Raw genomic sequence first — 15,460 nt, 5'->3', positions numbered from 1 at the left:
TTAGGATGAATATACTGAAAATATTACACATAGCTTATATATTTTAGTTAGATTATACTTACCTTCAATAATAGAATCTAAATACCTATCTTCAAAGATTATTGGCAATGAATTGAGATCTCCATCTAATTCACTACATTCAATAGGTAGGGGTGGAAGAGAACTGCAGAAGGAAGTATTTTTGATAGCTGTGCACATCTGTAGATGACTCTGAGCACTGAAAAATATTTCTTAAGTCAGATTGAATTTTTAAAAAGTTATACCCAATTCCACTTTTCAGATTTACCCTCATTCCTTTCCCCACTAATTTTGGACATCAATCTCCTCAAGACATAACCTCCTTAAAAAAAAAAGGCCCCTTGATCAGAGCAAAAAAAAAAACAACAGGTAAAATGAATATTATAGTAACAAGATTCTACTCTTTTATAAAAATTCTTAAGTAGATATCAAATGCTTCGAACTTGAGATGCATAAACAAATTAGCTAAATTAATAAACTTTTTTCTATCATATTTTCCTATACTTTCTTGTGTTATTTCAAAGTGAGTATATATGCCTAATATTTGAATTCCTAATTTATCGCAAATAGAATATAGGAGAAGCACCAAAATCCCAGCGCCTACTAATTATTTAATAATGTTACTGGGGGAAAAAATGTCTCCCATTGCTACTGCTCTACTGAACATAAACTGATGAATAAAATTAACAGTTATTTTAAAAAGTGGGGTAATTTTCTAATATAAAATAATTAAAAAACAAAAAACAATCTTTTCTTATGGAAAATTTCAAACAAATCAAAATAAACAGAAGAGGATAATGATCCCACGTGCCTACCCAGTCTCAACAACTAACACTTTGCCATTCTTATTTTACCTATACTTCCACCACACTAATCACATTCATACTCTCTTATTATTTACAGGCTTTTTTTTTTTTTGCAGTACAATTAACATGCATCGAAATACACAACTTTCAGCCATCCTATTTTGACATATGACTACAAGATACAGAATATTTTCATCAATCCAGAGTTCCCTCACATCTTACCAGTCAATCTCCCAAAACTCCTTCCCCACTGTCAAGACAATGGCTTCTTTTTTCACCTTAGTTTTGCCAATTCTAGAACTTCATATAAATAGAATCATACAGTGTCTGCTTTTTCTGTTTGGCTTCTTTAATTCAATATAATAGCCTCAAAATGTCCTTTAAAGCCAAATAAAACCAGACCTAAATATACTCAGCAGAAGGAATGGGAGGCATTTATTATTATTATTTATTAGGCATTTAGGATACTTCAACCATAAATTATTTGTATAATGGAAGGGAGTGGAAGTCTATTTGTGAAAACATATAATAGATATTGATGATTATACAAAATCCTGACCTGTGAAAATAAAGACAGAACAAAATGGCCAAATAGAAAAACTAGAGCCAGAGGTATATGGGGCTACAAAGGTTACAGCAGATCTACTATGAGAGGAGGGTAGTACAGTGCATTGTGGTTTGTAACGAAAGTATGGGGCTTTCATGAGGATTCATAAGATTAAACCCAACCTGATTAAACAGGGGATTTCTGAACTTCAAATTTACTTAATTTCTTCTATTATAAATACTGTATACTCTGTTACTGAAAAATTCTGAGATAAAAATCTTATGTAAAAGGAAATAAAATTATTTTCATTTTTGATTTATGATACTCACTGAAGTTCCTGGTATGCAATGGCAGCTTCTCTTGGGTGCTCAAAACAAAAGAATGCCTCAGAAAATCGGCGTACCTGAAAAATTACAATAGCAGCAACAACATGGTACACTTAAAGTCAGTCAGGCATAGGATGGTAGGGGAAGAAACCCCCCTTCATTAGACTTTCCATAACTAGCCCTGTAAGAATTAATCTCCCTTTTCCTCTCCTCAGTGTTACCAAACCACTACATTTTCCTACTGTACGAATTAAAATAAACAAGAGACTCCAAGGTGAGAAATTTAGGTCAATGTTCTGGATCCACACCCTATTCTCCTTGAAGGCAAGGATTCTTTTTGTCTTATTGACAACTACATCCCCAGTAACTAGAATAGTGCCTATTTAGTATATGGCAAATGATGACAGCACCTAGTACTCCCACTATATGTGCCAGGTATCTAAATATATGTCAGTTAATTTGATTGACATACCAGCACTAAAATTTAGGGCACTTAATCCTTTGCACCTCAGATGACTGACTTTCAAATTACACTTAACTGCCCTACATATAGGGTTATTGTGAAGAACAAGCAATATAACATATATAACAGGACTTATATTCTGGAAAGTATTTTTGTATTCACCACATTTTGTCTTAAAAATAATTGCATGTATGAGTTGTCTCCCCTCCTAATGTGTGATGTTTCTGAGAAAAGGAACTAGATTTTGATGATCCTTGTATCCTTCAAAACATGTACCTTAGGATATTAGAGAAGTATCTGGTAAAACAATGGTTAAATATAGTTTAATATTTCCTCTATCATATTTTAAATTTGACCTTTTTATTTCTAATTATGAAAGAAAAAGCTTTGCCTTTCTTTTGCCTTCAAAAGGCTTTGCTACTGGAGCAACATGTGGCAACAGTAAGGAGATGGAAAAGATGTTTTGTTTGGAGGGTATGGGGAGGAGACAGTCTTTCCTTGTCTTGAAATTATTTTACATCTATGATTCTTCTCTATAGGGAGATATGACTTTAGGTTCTTTGATTTAAATTATACAATGAATCACAAATCTTTTTACTGACCATTAAGATCTGGTAAGATTAATTTCTGACTTATTAAACTTGTTTTCCTAAGCAGATGAACTTGGGTCTTGAGAGGAACAAGACAACAAAGGATGTGGGGAGAAGTCATTTATGAGACGGATACCACCTGTGTCTATTCGCAAATGCTGTTCAATTGCTTCTTTTCTAAAACTAAGAGAAAGATGAGGAAATCTATCTAATCTATATCTATCTATCTAAGATGTTTTCCTTGAGAGCTAGTAAGTGTGAAGAAATGCTTCTTGAAGTCATCTGGATAACTGCAGTTAAACTGGCCCTGCAAAGCTGTTAGATGCTTCTTCCCTCCTTACTTTCCCTAATTCGTAAAGTAATAACTATAATCTCTTGATAGTATCCTACCTACCAGGCTCTATGGTAAGCACTTTATTTTCATTCTTGTATTTAAACCATACAACAACTCTATTAAGCAGTTATCTTCATTTAATAAGTGAGGAAACTGGGGCACAAACAGGCTAATTACTTGGCTAAGATAATATAGCTAGTATTTCAAGTGGTAAACCTAGGATTAAAACAGACATTTAAGAAACTCCAAATCCTGTGCTCCAAACTGCTTGTGTCTTTACCTCTGCATTAAGTTCTTCTATCACCAGAAAGTCTCTCCTTTCCTATACCAGGTACTTTTCCTAAATTCTCTCCTACCATGAATATTACACATCGCTGTAGCAATATGTGATGAATAAGACTATTAATTGTACTGTGTGGCCAAAACTAAGATATGACTGCCACCTGATGGTAGTAAAGCTTACAAACAGCAAGAATGTAAATTTACAAATTCAAAAATAGGATATGAGGAGAAGCTCTTTTATCTGTGCCTACCCGTGTATGTTGAAATTGCTAATATAGTATTATTATAATCCATTTTTGAATGTGCCCATCTCCCCAGTTAGATTTTTTTTTATTTTTACCTTTTTTTATTGTTTAGCTTAACATATATACAGAGCAAAGAAATAAAAAAGCAATAGTTTTCAAAGCACTCTTCAACAAGCAGTTACAGGACAGATCCCACAGTTTGTCATGGGCTACCATAGGATTCTCTCATATTTTTCCTTCTAGCTGCTCCAGAATATAGAAGGCTAGAGGGCTTAAATATTTTTTATCATCACAATCGACTTTCTTTCCTTCTTTTTTTTTTGTGAAAAAGTATATACAAAAAAGCTATACATTTCAAAGCACAGCACAATTTGTTGTAGAACATATTTCAGTGTTTGAAATGGTTTACAATTCCCCAATTTTAGGTTTTTACTTCTAGCTGCTCTAAAATACTAGACTAAATGAGGTATCATTTTAATGATTCAGCATTCATATTCATTTGTTAAATCATATCTTCTCTGTATAACTCCACCCTCTCCTTTGATCTTTTCATCCCTCTCTTTAGGGGTGTCTGGACTATGGCTATTCTAAATTTTTGATGCTGGAAGGGTCTGTCACTAAAATGGGGTAGGGAAATGGAGCTATCTGATGTTCTGGAGAGGCTGGGCTAGGTTTCAGGACTTAATTTGGACCAGGGACCCATCTGGAGGTTGTAGGTTTCTGGAAAGCTACTCTAGTGCCTGGAGCCCTTGTGGAACGTTATATATTGCCTTTTAGGATTAGCTGGAATGGTCCTGGTTGGGGGTTTGCGGGTTATGATAGGTAGCAAGGTCTAACTGAAGCTTGCGTAAGAGCAACCTCCAGAGTAGCCTCTCAACTCTATATGAATTTTCTCTGCCACTGAAACTTTATTAGTTACACTTCTTTTCCTCTTTTTGGTCAGGATGGAATTGTTGATCCCATGGTGCCATACTTGGATTCATCCCTGGAAGTCACCTTCCACATCACCAGGGAGACTTTCACCCCTGAATGTCATATCCCACACCAGGGGAGGGCAATGATTTCACTTGCAGGGTTGGGCTTAGAGAGTGATGCCACATCTGAGCAACAAAAGAGATCCTCCAAAAGTAACTCTTAGGCATACCTATAGGAGTCTAAGCTTCTCCACTACTTACATAAGTTTCACAAGAGTAAGCCTCATGATTGAGGGCATGGTCTATTAATTTGGGTGTCCCTAAAGTTTGACACAGTATCATCCCCAGTTAGATATTAATCTTGAGTGCAAGGTTTATATCTGATAGATCACATTATCTACATAGCCTTGCAAAAAGTTGGCACATCATAAATGCTTATTGAACAAATGTTTAAATCCATGTATTTTACTCATAGCAGGACATCTTAAAACGTCTTTATACAAAGATGACTTATGCTTACTGTTAGATACAATTCTAATTTGTTAAAAGTTATTCAGTTTTTCAATATACAGCACATTAAAAGAACAAGCTAGACAAAGGAAAAAAAGGAGAACTACAGTGGTAAGTAGATACAGGCAGTTTCAAGAAATTATGAGAACTTGGTGGGAAAAAAATACAAAAAACAGGTCCCTCTCTCCCTATCCCTGCCACAAATAGCACCCAGAATATCCCTATAAAAAGCAGGCAAGAGAAAACAAAATTAATAGAACTTGGGCTTTTTAATAATGGAGGATCCAATATCCCAACACAATGAACAGTATAGCGCACCGGTGTATTAAGGCAAGGCATATTAATGAAAATTAGTAATTATAACTGAATCATTATGAAAGGGTTAAATTACATAAGTTTAAATAATGTTAGGTATATTGTACTTTACAGGACAGGGAGCCATGCATCATCCTTAGAAAGCTTTAATTTAAAATGGTTTAAAGAATTTAAGGAAAAAGTTAACCCTTTAAAAAGCACGTATCAGATAAAAAAATTCACTTTTGGATAGATGTATTTATTTAAAATTCTGGTTATGATTTGTATATAAATATACATAAAGCTAAAATACATTTTATTTATGTTTATGATTAAGTAAAATTGGAAATCTGCCCAAACCTTGAAACACAAAGTATGAAATAAAAGCATCAAATTATATACTACAGACAAGCAATAAGTTCCCAGAAGGAAGTAATTCAATTTTACTTTGAAAAATAGAGTTTAGTATATTAAAGTTCGTATATATAGTTGTCTTGAAAGAACATTGGTAATGTTAGAGATGAATATCTCTTAAACATACTCTTCAGAATATAAATAGCATCAGTACAGTTGAAAATACCATTTTATTATCTTAAAAGTTACTAAGAATACACTGGCTTACTGAAGTGTAATTAGCCTGCTTACTGAAAGATAGTTGCTCCACATTAGAATCTAAGGTTTGGCTAATTAATCCATATAACAGCTTTAAAGTACAAATTTTAAAAGCAAGCAGATGCAATCAGCTCTAAGGAGGACATGCCAGATTTCATTTCCCACTCTTCCTAACACAATAACCTTATTCAGGGAATAGCCTAGACCTGAAACTCATTTGGAGAGCTTTTTTTTTGGCTTCGGCAGGCCCTGGGAATTGAACCCGGGCCTCCAGCATGGCAGGCGAGAATTCTGCCACTGAACTACCATTGCATTGCCCCCTTTGGAGAGAGTTTAAAGAAAAATTTCCTAGTCCTCAAAAAATTTAATGTAGAACTACCATATGACCCAGTAATCCCACTTCCAATCCCCACGGAATTAGACATAGGTACTTGGAGTTATATGTACACCAATGCTCATAGTGGCATTATTCCTGATAAGCCAAAGGTGGAAGAAATCCAACTGTCCATCAGTGGGTAAATGGATAAACAAAAATGTAGTATACACATACAATGGAATATTATTCAGTTCTCAAAAGGAACAAAGTTCTGATATATGCTAATCAATGGATGAACCCTGAATACGTCATGTTGAGTGAAATATGTCAGACACAAAGGGACAGATACTGTGTAATTCCACTTAATATGAAATAGTAAAATAGGGAAATTCATAGAAACATAAAGTAAACTGTAGTGACCGGGGTGGCAGAGAGAGGGAGAATAGAGGGTATGTGTGTTAATGTATAACGGGTGAAAGGTTTCTGTTTGGGGTGATGGGAAAGTCCTGGTAATGGATGGAAGTGCCACTCAATGGTATAGATGGGAAAATTCATGTTTTATATTTGTTTCAACAATTAAAGAGAGAGACTAAAGAGACAGTAACTAAATGTAATATCTGATCCTGGAGTAGATCTAACAATGGAGGAGAAAATGCCCAAAAAAGACGTTATTGCAACATATGAAAAAATTAAGAGTATAGACTATAAACTTTATATCAAGGTTAAATTTTCTTCTTGAACTTAATAACTGCACTTAAGTGGTTATATACTGAGTACCCTTGTCTTAGAAAAAGTACATGAAAGTATTAAATGTTTAAGGAGCAAGATACATACAACCTACTCTCAGACGTTTAGAAAACAGGAAGAGAGATGGTAGACAGTATGAGACAGCAAAGTGGCAAAATGGGAGGGCAGAGGGATATGTTAGCGTTTTATGTACGTGGTTTGTTATTATTTTTGCAACTGTCTGGTATATTTGAAATTATTAAAAAAAAAAAGTTTATATATATAAAAGAAAAATCACCCTGCCCTGTGCTTCACTCAGCATTGGTCAGTGAGGGAAGGTGGAGGTGAGTGTGTTCAATCGCAACAATGCCTGGAGCCTGCTGTCGCATGCCAGCCAGACTGAGCAGCTGAGGGGTTGCGCCTTCTCACTTTGGATGCCAGCTGGGTAGCGTCAACCCTCTCAGTCCTACAACCTTGAGTTCCTGTATGGGAACCTGGGAGCCAGCCAATTCATTTTATGTACACACAGACACCTTTCTGAGGTACCCAGTGTCTGTTTCCATCCCTGAGGCAGGCTGCTGCAAGTATGTGGATTAGGAGACTGGGGGGTCCATGCCTTGGGAAGAGGAGGGGAATGTACAGCAGTGCTGATCTGACAGTTAGTGGGCAAAAGAGACAATCTGGGTCTCACTGCCTCCATCCTTTCTCCAAGGAAGTCCAGGGCACTCATGTAGTGGCGAGGCAGGGGTGAGGGTGGAATTTGCATTGCAATACCAGATGCCCTTCCCCTACTCCCAACGCCCACAGGTGCATACCAGCCTGGGTCTTACTGGCCAGTGAAAAGCAGTGGGCTGTTTGCTGGCTGGGAAGGTGAACCTCATAGTCCTACAGCCCAAGGTCTTTCCACACAGGGTCTGAGATCACCAGACCCACTGTGCCCACAAGTGGGATTTCTGCTGAGGTACACAACGCCCACCTCCCAATCCTGGAGTTTGTGGCTTCCAGAGTGTACAGAAGCCTGAGGCCTTGACTGCCTTGTTGCCTGGTAGGGCCCCTGGTCGGGCTCAGCAGTTTATTGCAGTTGGGGAGAGGTGGGATTGCGGTGAAGAAGTGGCTCAAGGGCACCATCTGCTGAGAAGACTTGGAAAGTGCATTCTAGTAAGGTGATTTTCTTTTATTTTTTTAATTTAAGAAAACAAACAATACATCTAGAACCACTAACAATAGATATCTTAGCTTAACCACAGGCATATTTAAATAAAATATCCATATAATTTTTGTAAACCCTGTGCTTGCACAGTAAGTTTCATAAACCAATTAAAATTAAGGCAAAAAGGAAAAATTTACATATTCAGATAGCAAAGTTCTTAAATTCTAAGTATTAAACACTAACTTAGATACCATTTGATCAGCTCCAAATATTCAATATTCAAATATTCAAAACTGTGAATATTCTCAAAATATCAGGGAGAAAGTTCTTACAAATATGTGTATTAGCAAGCTGATTTTCTACTCAGCCTCTAACAGATTTCTTAAAAGGGTTGTACTTCCTGCATGAGGCCTGGGACCTAGTTTGGCTGGTAATTACTGACAAACCAAGTGCCAAAGGAGATCTTCAATGTAAACCCAAGCGACTACAAAATCTCAGATGAGTGAAGAAAGTCAACTTTCAAAATAACCTTATCAAGATAATCAGCTGCCAAGAAACAAGCAAAAAATCACAAAGCACATGAAGAAGCAAGAAGATATGGCCATAACAAATGATAAAATTAAAATGCCAGGGGAGGAGACCTGCAATTGTCCACGACAGGCCGGGCCTTGGGGTGGGGGAAGTGATCACCCCGTGGAGCGTGCGAGAAGTCTGCCCGCAGTTGCTGCATCTGGCAGGCCCACCGGCAGGGCGGATCAGTTGATCAGCTGATCCCCCATACTGGCCGGCTCCCCAGTCCCCAGGCAGAGACCTGTTGCTCAGCTGCCTCTGACAGGGCGGCACCTGCTGCTGGAGCAATCCCCCTGGTGGAGTAGCCAGGAGGGTAGCACTCGTGCTGGAGCATTTCCCCACTGAGCACTCACTCAGTCCTCCAGTCGGTCTGGCCAGGAGGGGCAAAGCTGAGGGAGAAGGAGACCTCAGAGCCATCTGCTGGCTGGAAGCGGCTGGGCGTTGAGGCTGGGTCTCTTGCATGGTAGTCAACCATTCTGCCACTGGATTACCTGTGCACCCTGGCCTACCTTATAACAGACCCTTAAGTTGAACTGTAACCCTTCCATGAGATCCAAACTTTGATTTGACAGTGAATAAACTGAGCAACAGAAGAAACTACAAAAAGTGCAGCAAACTAACCCTAAAGCAAATAGAATAAAAGAAATAACAAAGATAAAAGCAGAACTAAATGAAATGGAGAACAATGAAAGAATAGACAGAATCAATAAAAGCAAAAGTTGGTTCTTTGATAAGAGAGACAAGATTTCAAAACCTTTTAGCTAGAAGACAGAAGACATACATAAATAAAATCAGAAATTGGAGGAAGGGGGTGAGGTTCATCACCAGGTACCCCGAAGAAATATTAAAGAAAAAAAAATTAAAAAAAAAATTATAAGAGAATCCTACAAACAACCCTATGCCAACAAATTAGACAAATTAGATTAAAAATCAGTCATCAAAACCCTCTCTAAAAGACATGCCCAGGGCCAGATGCTTCACAGGGGAATTTTACTAAACATTCCAAGAAAAACTAATTTCTGTTCAAATTCTTCCAAAAATTTGAAGAAAAGGGAATGTTACCTGACTCAATCTATGAAGCTAACATAAAAACCTAATAAAGATACTACAAGAAAAGAGAACTACAGGTCAATCTCTCTAACGAATATAGATGCAAAAATTCTCAAAAAAACAAAACAAAACAAAACAAAAAAACTTGCAAATTGAATTCAACAGCACATTAAAAGAACTGTACAATATGACCAGGTTGGGGTTTATTCCAGGGATATAAGGGTGGTTCAACACAAGAAAACCAATTAATGTAATAAAACACATTAACCAATCTAAAGGGAAAAAAAAACACATGATCATTTCAATTGATGCTGAAAAGAACAGATTTGACACTGGAAAAAAAGAGTTAGTGAATCTGAAGATAGAACAACAGAACTTATTTAGTCTGAAGAGCAAACAGAAAAAATGCTGGGAAATAAAACAAAAACAAAGAATAACAAGTGGCATAATTAAAGTGAAGGAAGAGTAGAAGAGAGTAAGGAGAAGGAAAAAATGGGGTAGGAAAAAAATATCTGAAGATACAATGGCTGAAAATTTCCCCAAATTGGTCAAAACATTAACTTGCAGATTGAAGACTCTCAATAAACCTCAAGCAGGATAAATACAAAGAAAATCACACCTAGGCACATCAGAGTCATACTGCCGAAAATTAAAGATAAACAGAAAATCACAATAGCAGCCAAAGGGGATTAATAATATAAATAATAATGGATTTCTCATCAAGACTATGGTGGCTAGAAGATAATGGTGTGATATTTTAAAGAATTTAAGAAAGGGAAAAAGATGCTAATCCAGAATATAGATTTGAAGAACCCTTCAACCAACTTTATCTAATTAACATTTAGAGAACATCCGCCTAATAAGTTTAGCCAAGTATAGGAAACAAGGCCAATAAGCAAAAATCAATTGTACTACTAAATCCTAGTAGTAATCGTTTGGAATATGAAATTAAAAGACCATTTATAATAGCATTAGAAAACATAAAATGATTATAAATAAATTTAAGGCACTAAAAACTATAGAACACTGCTAAAACTAAACAAGACACAAGTAAATAGGGAAACAGACCACATCCGATGATTGTTTGATTCAAAATTATTAAGAAATCAAAATTCTCCCTAAATTGATCTATAGACTTACACAATGTAAACCCAAATCCCTTAAAAAAAATGGACAAGCTGACTAAAATATTTATATAGCAATCCAAGGGGCCTGGAATAGCTAAAACAATCTTTAAAAAGAAGAAACAACTTGGAAAACTTACAAGTAAAACTTACAATTAATACTACAATGATTTAGTGTGGTAGTGACACAGAGATATACGATCGATCAATGGAACAGAAAAAATAGACCCAACCTGATACAGTGAATTGATTTTCAACAAAAAGTGTTAATTCAATAGTGAAAGGAATTGGTGCTGGAAAAACTGACTAGATCTATGGGGAAAAAAATGAGCCTTATGAGCCTTCTTACCTCACACTATGTACAAAAATTAATTCAGGATGGACTATGGAGCTAAAGGTAAAAGCTAATGTTTTAAAAGAAAACAAAGGGGAGTATCTTCATGATCTTGGGACTGGCAAAGATTTCTTAGGTCAGAAAAAGCACTAAACATAAAAAAAAAGATAAATTGTACTTAAAGAAAATTAAAGTGACTTCTCATCAGAATATATCATCGAGAAAATGAAAATATGAGCAGCATATTAGAATAAATTATTTTTAATATATATATTTGACAATGAACTTGTGACCAGAATATATAAATATTCCATTTATACATAAAAAGACAACCTAAATTAACATTTTACAAAAGTGATTTCAAAATAAAAATCTTGCTATCATTAATCACTAGAGAAATGCAAGTTAAAACTGTAATGAAGGGTAGGCAATGGTGGCTCACTGCCATGCCGGAGACCCAGGTTCAATTCCCAATGCCTGCCCATGTAAAAAAACTAAAAAATTGTAATGAAACAATAGAGTCGCCAAACTTAAGACTGACAACCCTAAATAACAGCAAGGATGTGGAGCAACTGAAATGATCAAACACTGATAGCGGGCATTTAAAATGATACAAATATTTTGGAAATCTGATTGGCAGTTTTTATAAAGTGTATTAGTCAGGGTTCTCCAGAGAAACAAAACAGGAGATATCTGTAAACATGAGATTTATAAAAGTGTCTCACTCAACTGTGGGATACAAGAGTCCAAAATCTGTAGGGCAGGCCATGAGGCTGGTAACTGATGAAGGGTCTCGACGAAATCCACAGGAGAGGCTGCCTGGCTGAAGAAGAAACAAAAATTTCCTCTTCTCCCTTAAAAGTCTTCAGCTGATTGGATCAAATCAAACTGATTGGATTATCTTATTTGTGGAAGACACACTCTTAGTTGATTGTAGATACAATCAGCTATGGATGCAATCAACTGACCGATGATTTAATAAACCAGCCTTCTGGTTTATCAACTAGTCATGAAATATCCTTGCAGTAATGGTTAGGCCAGTACTTGCCTGACCAGACAACTGGGCATCATCACCTCACCAAGCTGACAGCTTAAAGTTAAAGATATACACTTACCCTAGGCCAAACAATTCACTCCTATAGCTTTATGACCAAAAAAAGCCTTGTAGAAGAATGTTTGTAACATTTCCATTCATAGTAACCCTGTGTAATAATCCAGTCGATATACAGGACATTTCCATCACTTAAGAAAATTTCCTTTTTCAATTAATTCCCATATCCCATTGGCAACCACTGTTCTGATAGGTACTTTTTCTGTGTTTGACTTTTTTCACTCAGTATTTTTTAAAATTCTCCCATGTTGGTATGTATATAGTAGTTCATTCCTTTTAGTTGGTGAGTAGTATTCTATCATATGATATATTAGAATTTGTTTATCTGTTCTCTTCCTAATGGTTTACTCTGTTTTCAAAACCACAGTGAGATACTACTTCCTACCCACTAGATGGGCCATAAAACACACACATACATACACATAAAATATTGAAAATAAAAGTTGGTGAGGATGTGGAGAAAATGGAATCCTTATACACTGCTGTTGAGAATGTAAAATAGTGTAGCCTCTATGGAAAATAATTTGGCCATTCCTTAAAAACTTAAACAGTTACACATTGACCCTGCAATTCACTCCTAGGCACCTATACAAAAGAACTGAAAACAAGTATTTAAACAAATCCTTGCATGCAAATGTTTATAAAAGTACTATTCACAAAAGCTAAAAAGTAGAAATATCCCAAATATCAATGGACAAATTAAGCAAAATGTGGTATATACACACAACGGAATATTATTCAGCCACAAAAAGGAATGATACATACTGTAACATGGATGAACCTCAAAAATATGGTAAGTGAAAGAAGACAGACAGAAAAATCACATATTGTATGACTCCAATTATATGAAATACCTATAATAGGTAAATCCATAGACACAGAAAGCAGGCTAGTAGTTGCCAGGGGCTAGGGGAAGGGTGGAATGGAAAGTCACTTTAATAGGTACAGGCTTCCTTTTGGGGTGATGAAAATGCCTTGGAACTAGATAGAGGTAATAATTGCACAACATTATGAGTGTACTAAATGCCACTGAATTGTATACATTCAAAAATTAATGTTTAATTGTATGCTATGTAAATTTTACTTTATCTTTTTCTGTTTTGATTTTATTTTACACTGCTTTTATGTGAATTTAATTTTGATAAAATAATCCCGCCCACCCACCCCCCCAAAAAATCTGATCTTAGGAAATAGTTACCTGTAGGTATTACATTACATATCACTTCTTCTTTTGACTGTTCTTTTTTGATGGTACTGTCTATAAAAGATATTTTGGCTTTCTAGCTATTAGATCATATTGAGTCATGTTTACTGTTCACAGTATTTATTTTGAACAATCAATTCCAGTGTTTAGAGGCAAGTGGCACTTTCTCTTTAAATTCAACTGGAAAAAAATTCAAAATCATAGTTTGTACCACTAAGATGATCGCTGAAACTTATGTTTGACATTGTATTTCCTGTATTTCAATAGCATGAACATGAACAGCACAACAAACCAGCATCATAATGAATGGTATATCAATGTTATAAACCTGAACCACTATTGTTAAGTCTTAACTTTCTTCTTTTTCAATATTTTGTAAACGTATATGAAATTAATGAGATGTGGAAGAATAAAGTCTGCATCTTCACAATCACAGACTGCCTAGGGTCTCATCCCAGCTTTATTACATACTAGCTGTATAACATGTTAGGTTATTTCACCTAACCTCACTATTTGTTTTGTAAAATGAGAATGATAAAGTATTTATCTCATGGGATTGTTTTGGTGATTAAATTAGTTAATGTCTGCAAAGCAATTAGGACAGGGCCTATACAAGTATTTAAATAAAAATATATAAATAATTATCATGGTCACCATGAATATTTCATAAACAAATAAAACTTTTCTTCCACCAGAATGTAAAAATTTATTCTATCCAACCCAAAGGGAAAGCAGTTTTCCCTTCTCTAAATTTCTAGATGAGTAGTTAGACTTATGGTCAGTGTTTCTGGGAGAATAATACACCATCAATAAAGGGTTATTAACAAGTCTATTGCTGTAAACGTGAATAAAAATGTAAATAGGCAACTACAAGGTGGGAGAGAAGTTAATCAAAGAAAGAAGAGGACAGACTTATGAGAGCAAAGATGCGCATACTTTTGAATAAAACAGAAATGCCAAAATAGCACAGAAATGTGCATATAATGAGGCTGTCTAATGAGGGTTTTAAAACTCATTCTGATCACTGTACAGTGTGAAATATTGTTTTACAAAGCCTTATAAAGTGAAACACTTTCATTTTATAGTCCAAGGAAGGGTTCATGAATGTGAAGAGAACTTAAATGAGCAATATCATAGAATATTATGTAATTGTATGGCAGAATCACCATATTAACTTGGTTTTCTCTGGTCTAGGTTAGAACCATAAATATGAGTGTATGTTGTGTTAAGTCATATGACTACCAAAAGTTCTATTTCCACAAAGAATAAAAAACTCAAAATTAATTTTCTTCTTTACCAAGAAATTCTGTTTTCTGCATCTTCACAAGGCATACTTTATTCATACAAAAATACATAAAACATAGTTGAATCCTTCTTTGATGTTTTTTTATCCTATTTGGTAGGGTTGCATGGTATATACTCATGCTGAACAATTTCTCAATCTCTGCCTGAAATTCAAATTCAACTGATATTCTTTATTTTTACTTGCTAAATCTGACAACCTTGCCAAATAGCATCTTGAAATTAAAACAGTTTTTTAGAGTATGTCCCAAATATTGCATTAGATATACTAAAAATTTATTTGTTGTTTACCTGAAATTCAAATTTAACTGGGCATTCTTTATTTTAAACTAGGCATTGTGTATTTTATCTGGCAATCCTATGGATTTGGTTTTGTGTCATTATTTGTAAACATTTGGCATGACAGAACCAAGTTTTATACAAGCTGGTGGTTAACAGTCTCTACTGAACGAATGTTTAATCAACTGTTACTGTGCCTAACTTCATCAGCCTACCAAGAGCTTGTTCAGGGCAGAATACTAATATGCAAGAACAAAGCACAGTCTGTAAACTGAATATATGGATCTCGTTAATATTTGACTTTTAACATAATTCCAGGCACATGTTACAAACGAGATTAAACATGGCATTTC

General features: G+C 35.4%; 1 protein-coding gene across 8 annotated transcripts in view; it reads right to left on the bottom strand.

Moving 5' to 3' along the window:
• The window catches only part of FAM135A (family with sequence similarity 135 member A), a 133,033-nt gene that overhangs the window by 31,454 nt on the left and 86,119 nt on the right, over nt 1–15,460 (bottom strand). For all 8 annotated transcript variants that reach the window (XM_077162193.1, XM_077162194.1, XM_077162199.1 and 5 more), the window contains 2 exons: nt 1,701–1,774; nt 63–217 (listed from right to left, as the gene is read on the bottom strand). In XM_077162193.1, the coding sequence (XP_077018308.1) occupies nt 63–217; nt 1,701–1,774 (229 nt within the window). The remainder of the gene's footprint in view (nt 1–62; nt 218–1,700; nt 1,775–15,460) is intronic.

Source organism: Tamandua tetradactyla, chromosome 5, assembly GCF_023851605.1.
Source record: "Tamandua tetradactyla isolate mTamTet1 chromosome 5, mTamTet1.pri, whole genome shotgun sequence".
Lineage (NCBI taxonomy): Eukaryota > Metazoa > Chordata > Mammalia > Pilosa > Myrmecophagidae > Tamandua > Tamandua tetradactyla.
Note: the sequence above shows the minus strand (reverse complement) of the source record. Positions and strands in the feature narration are given on the sequence as shown.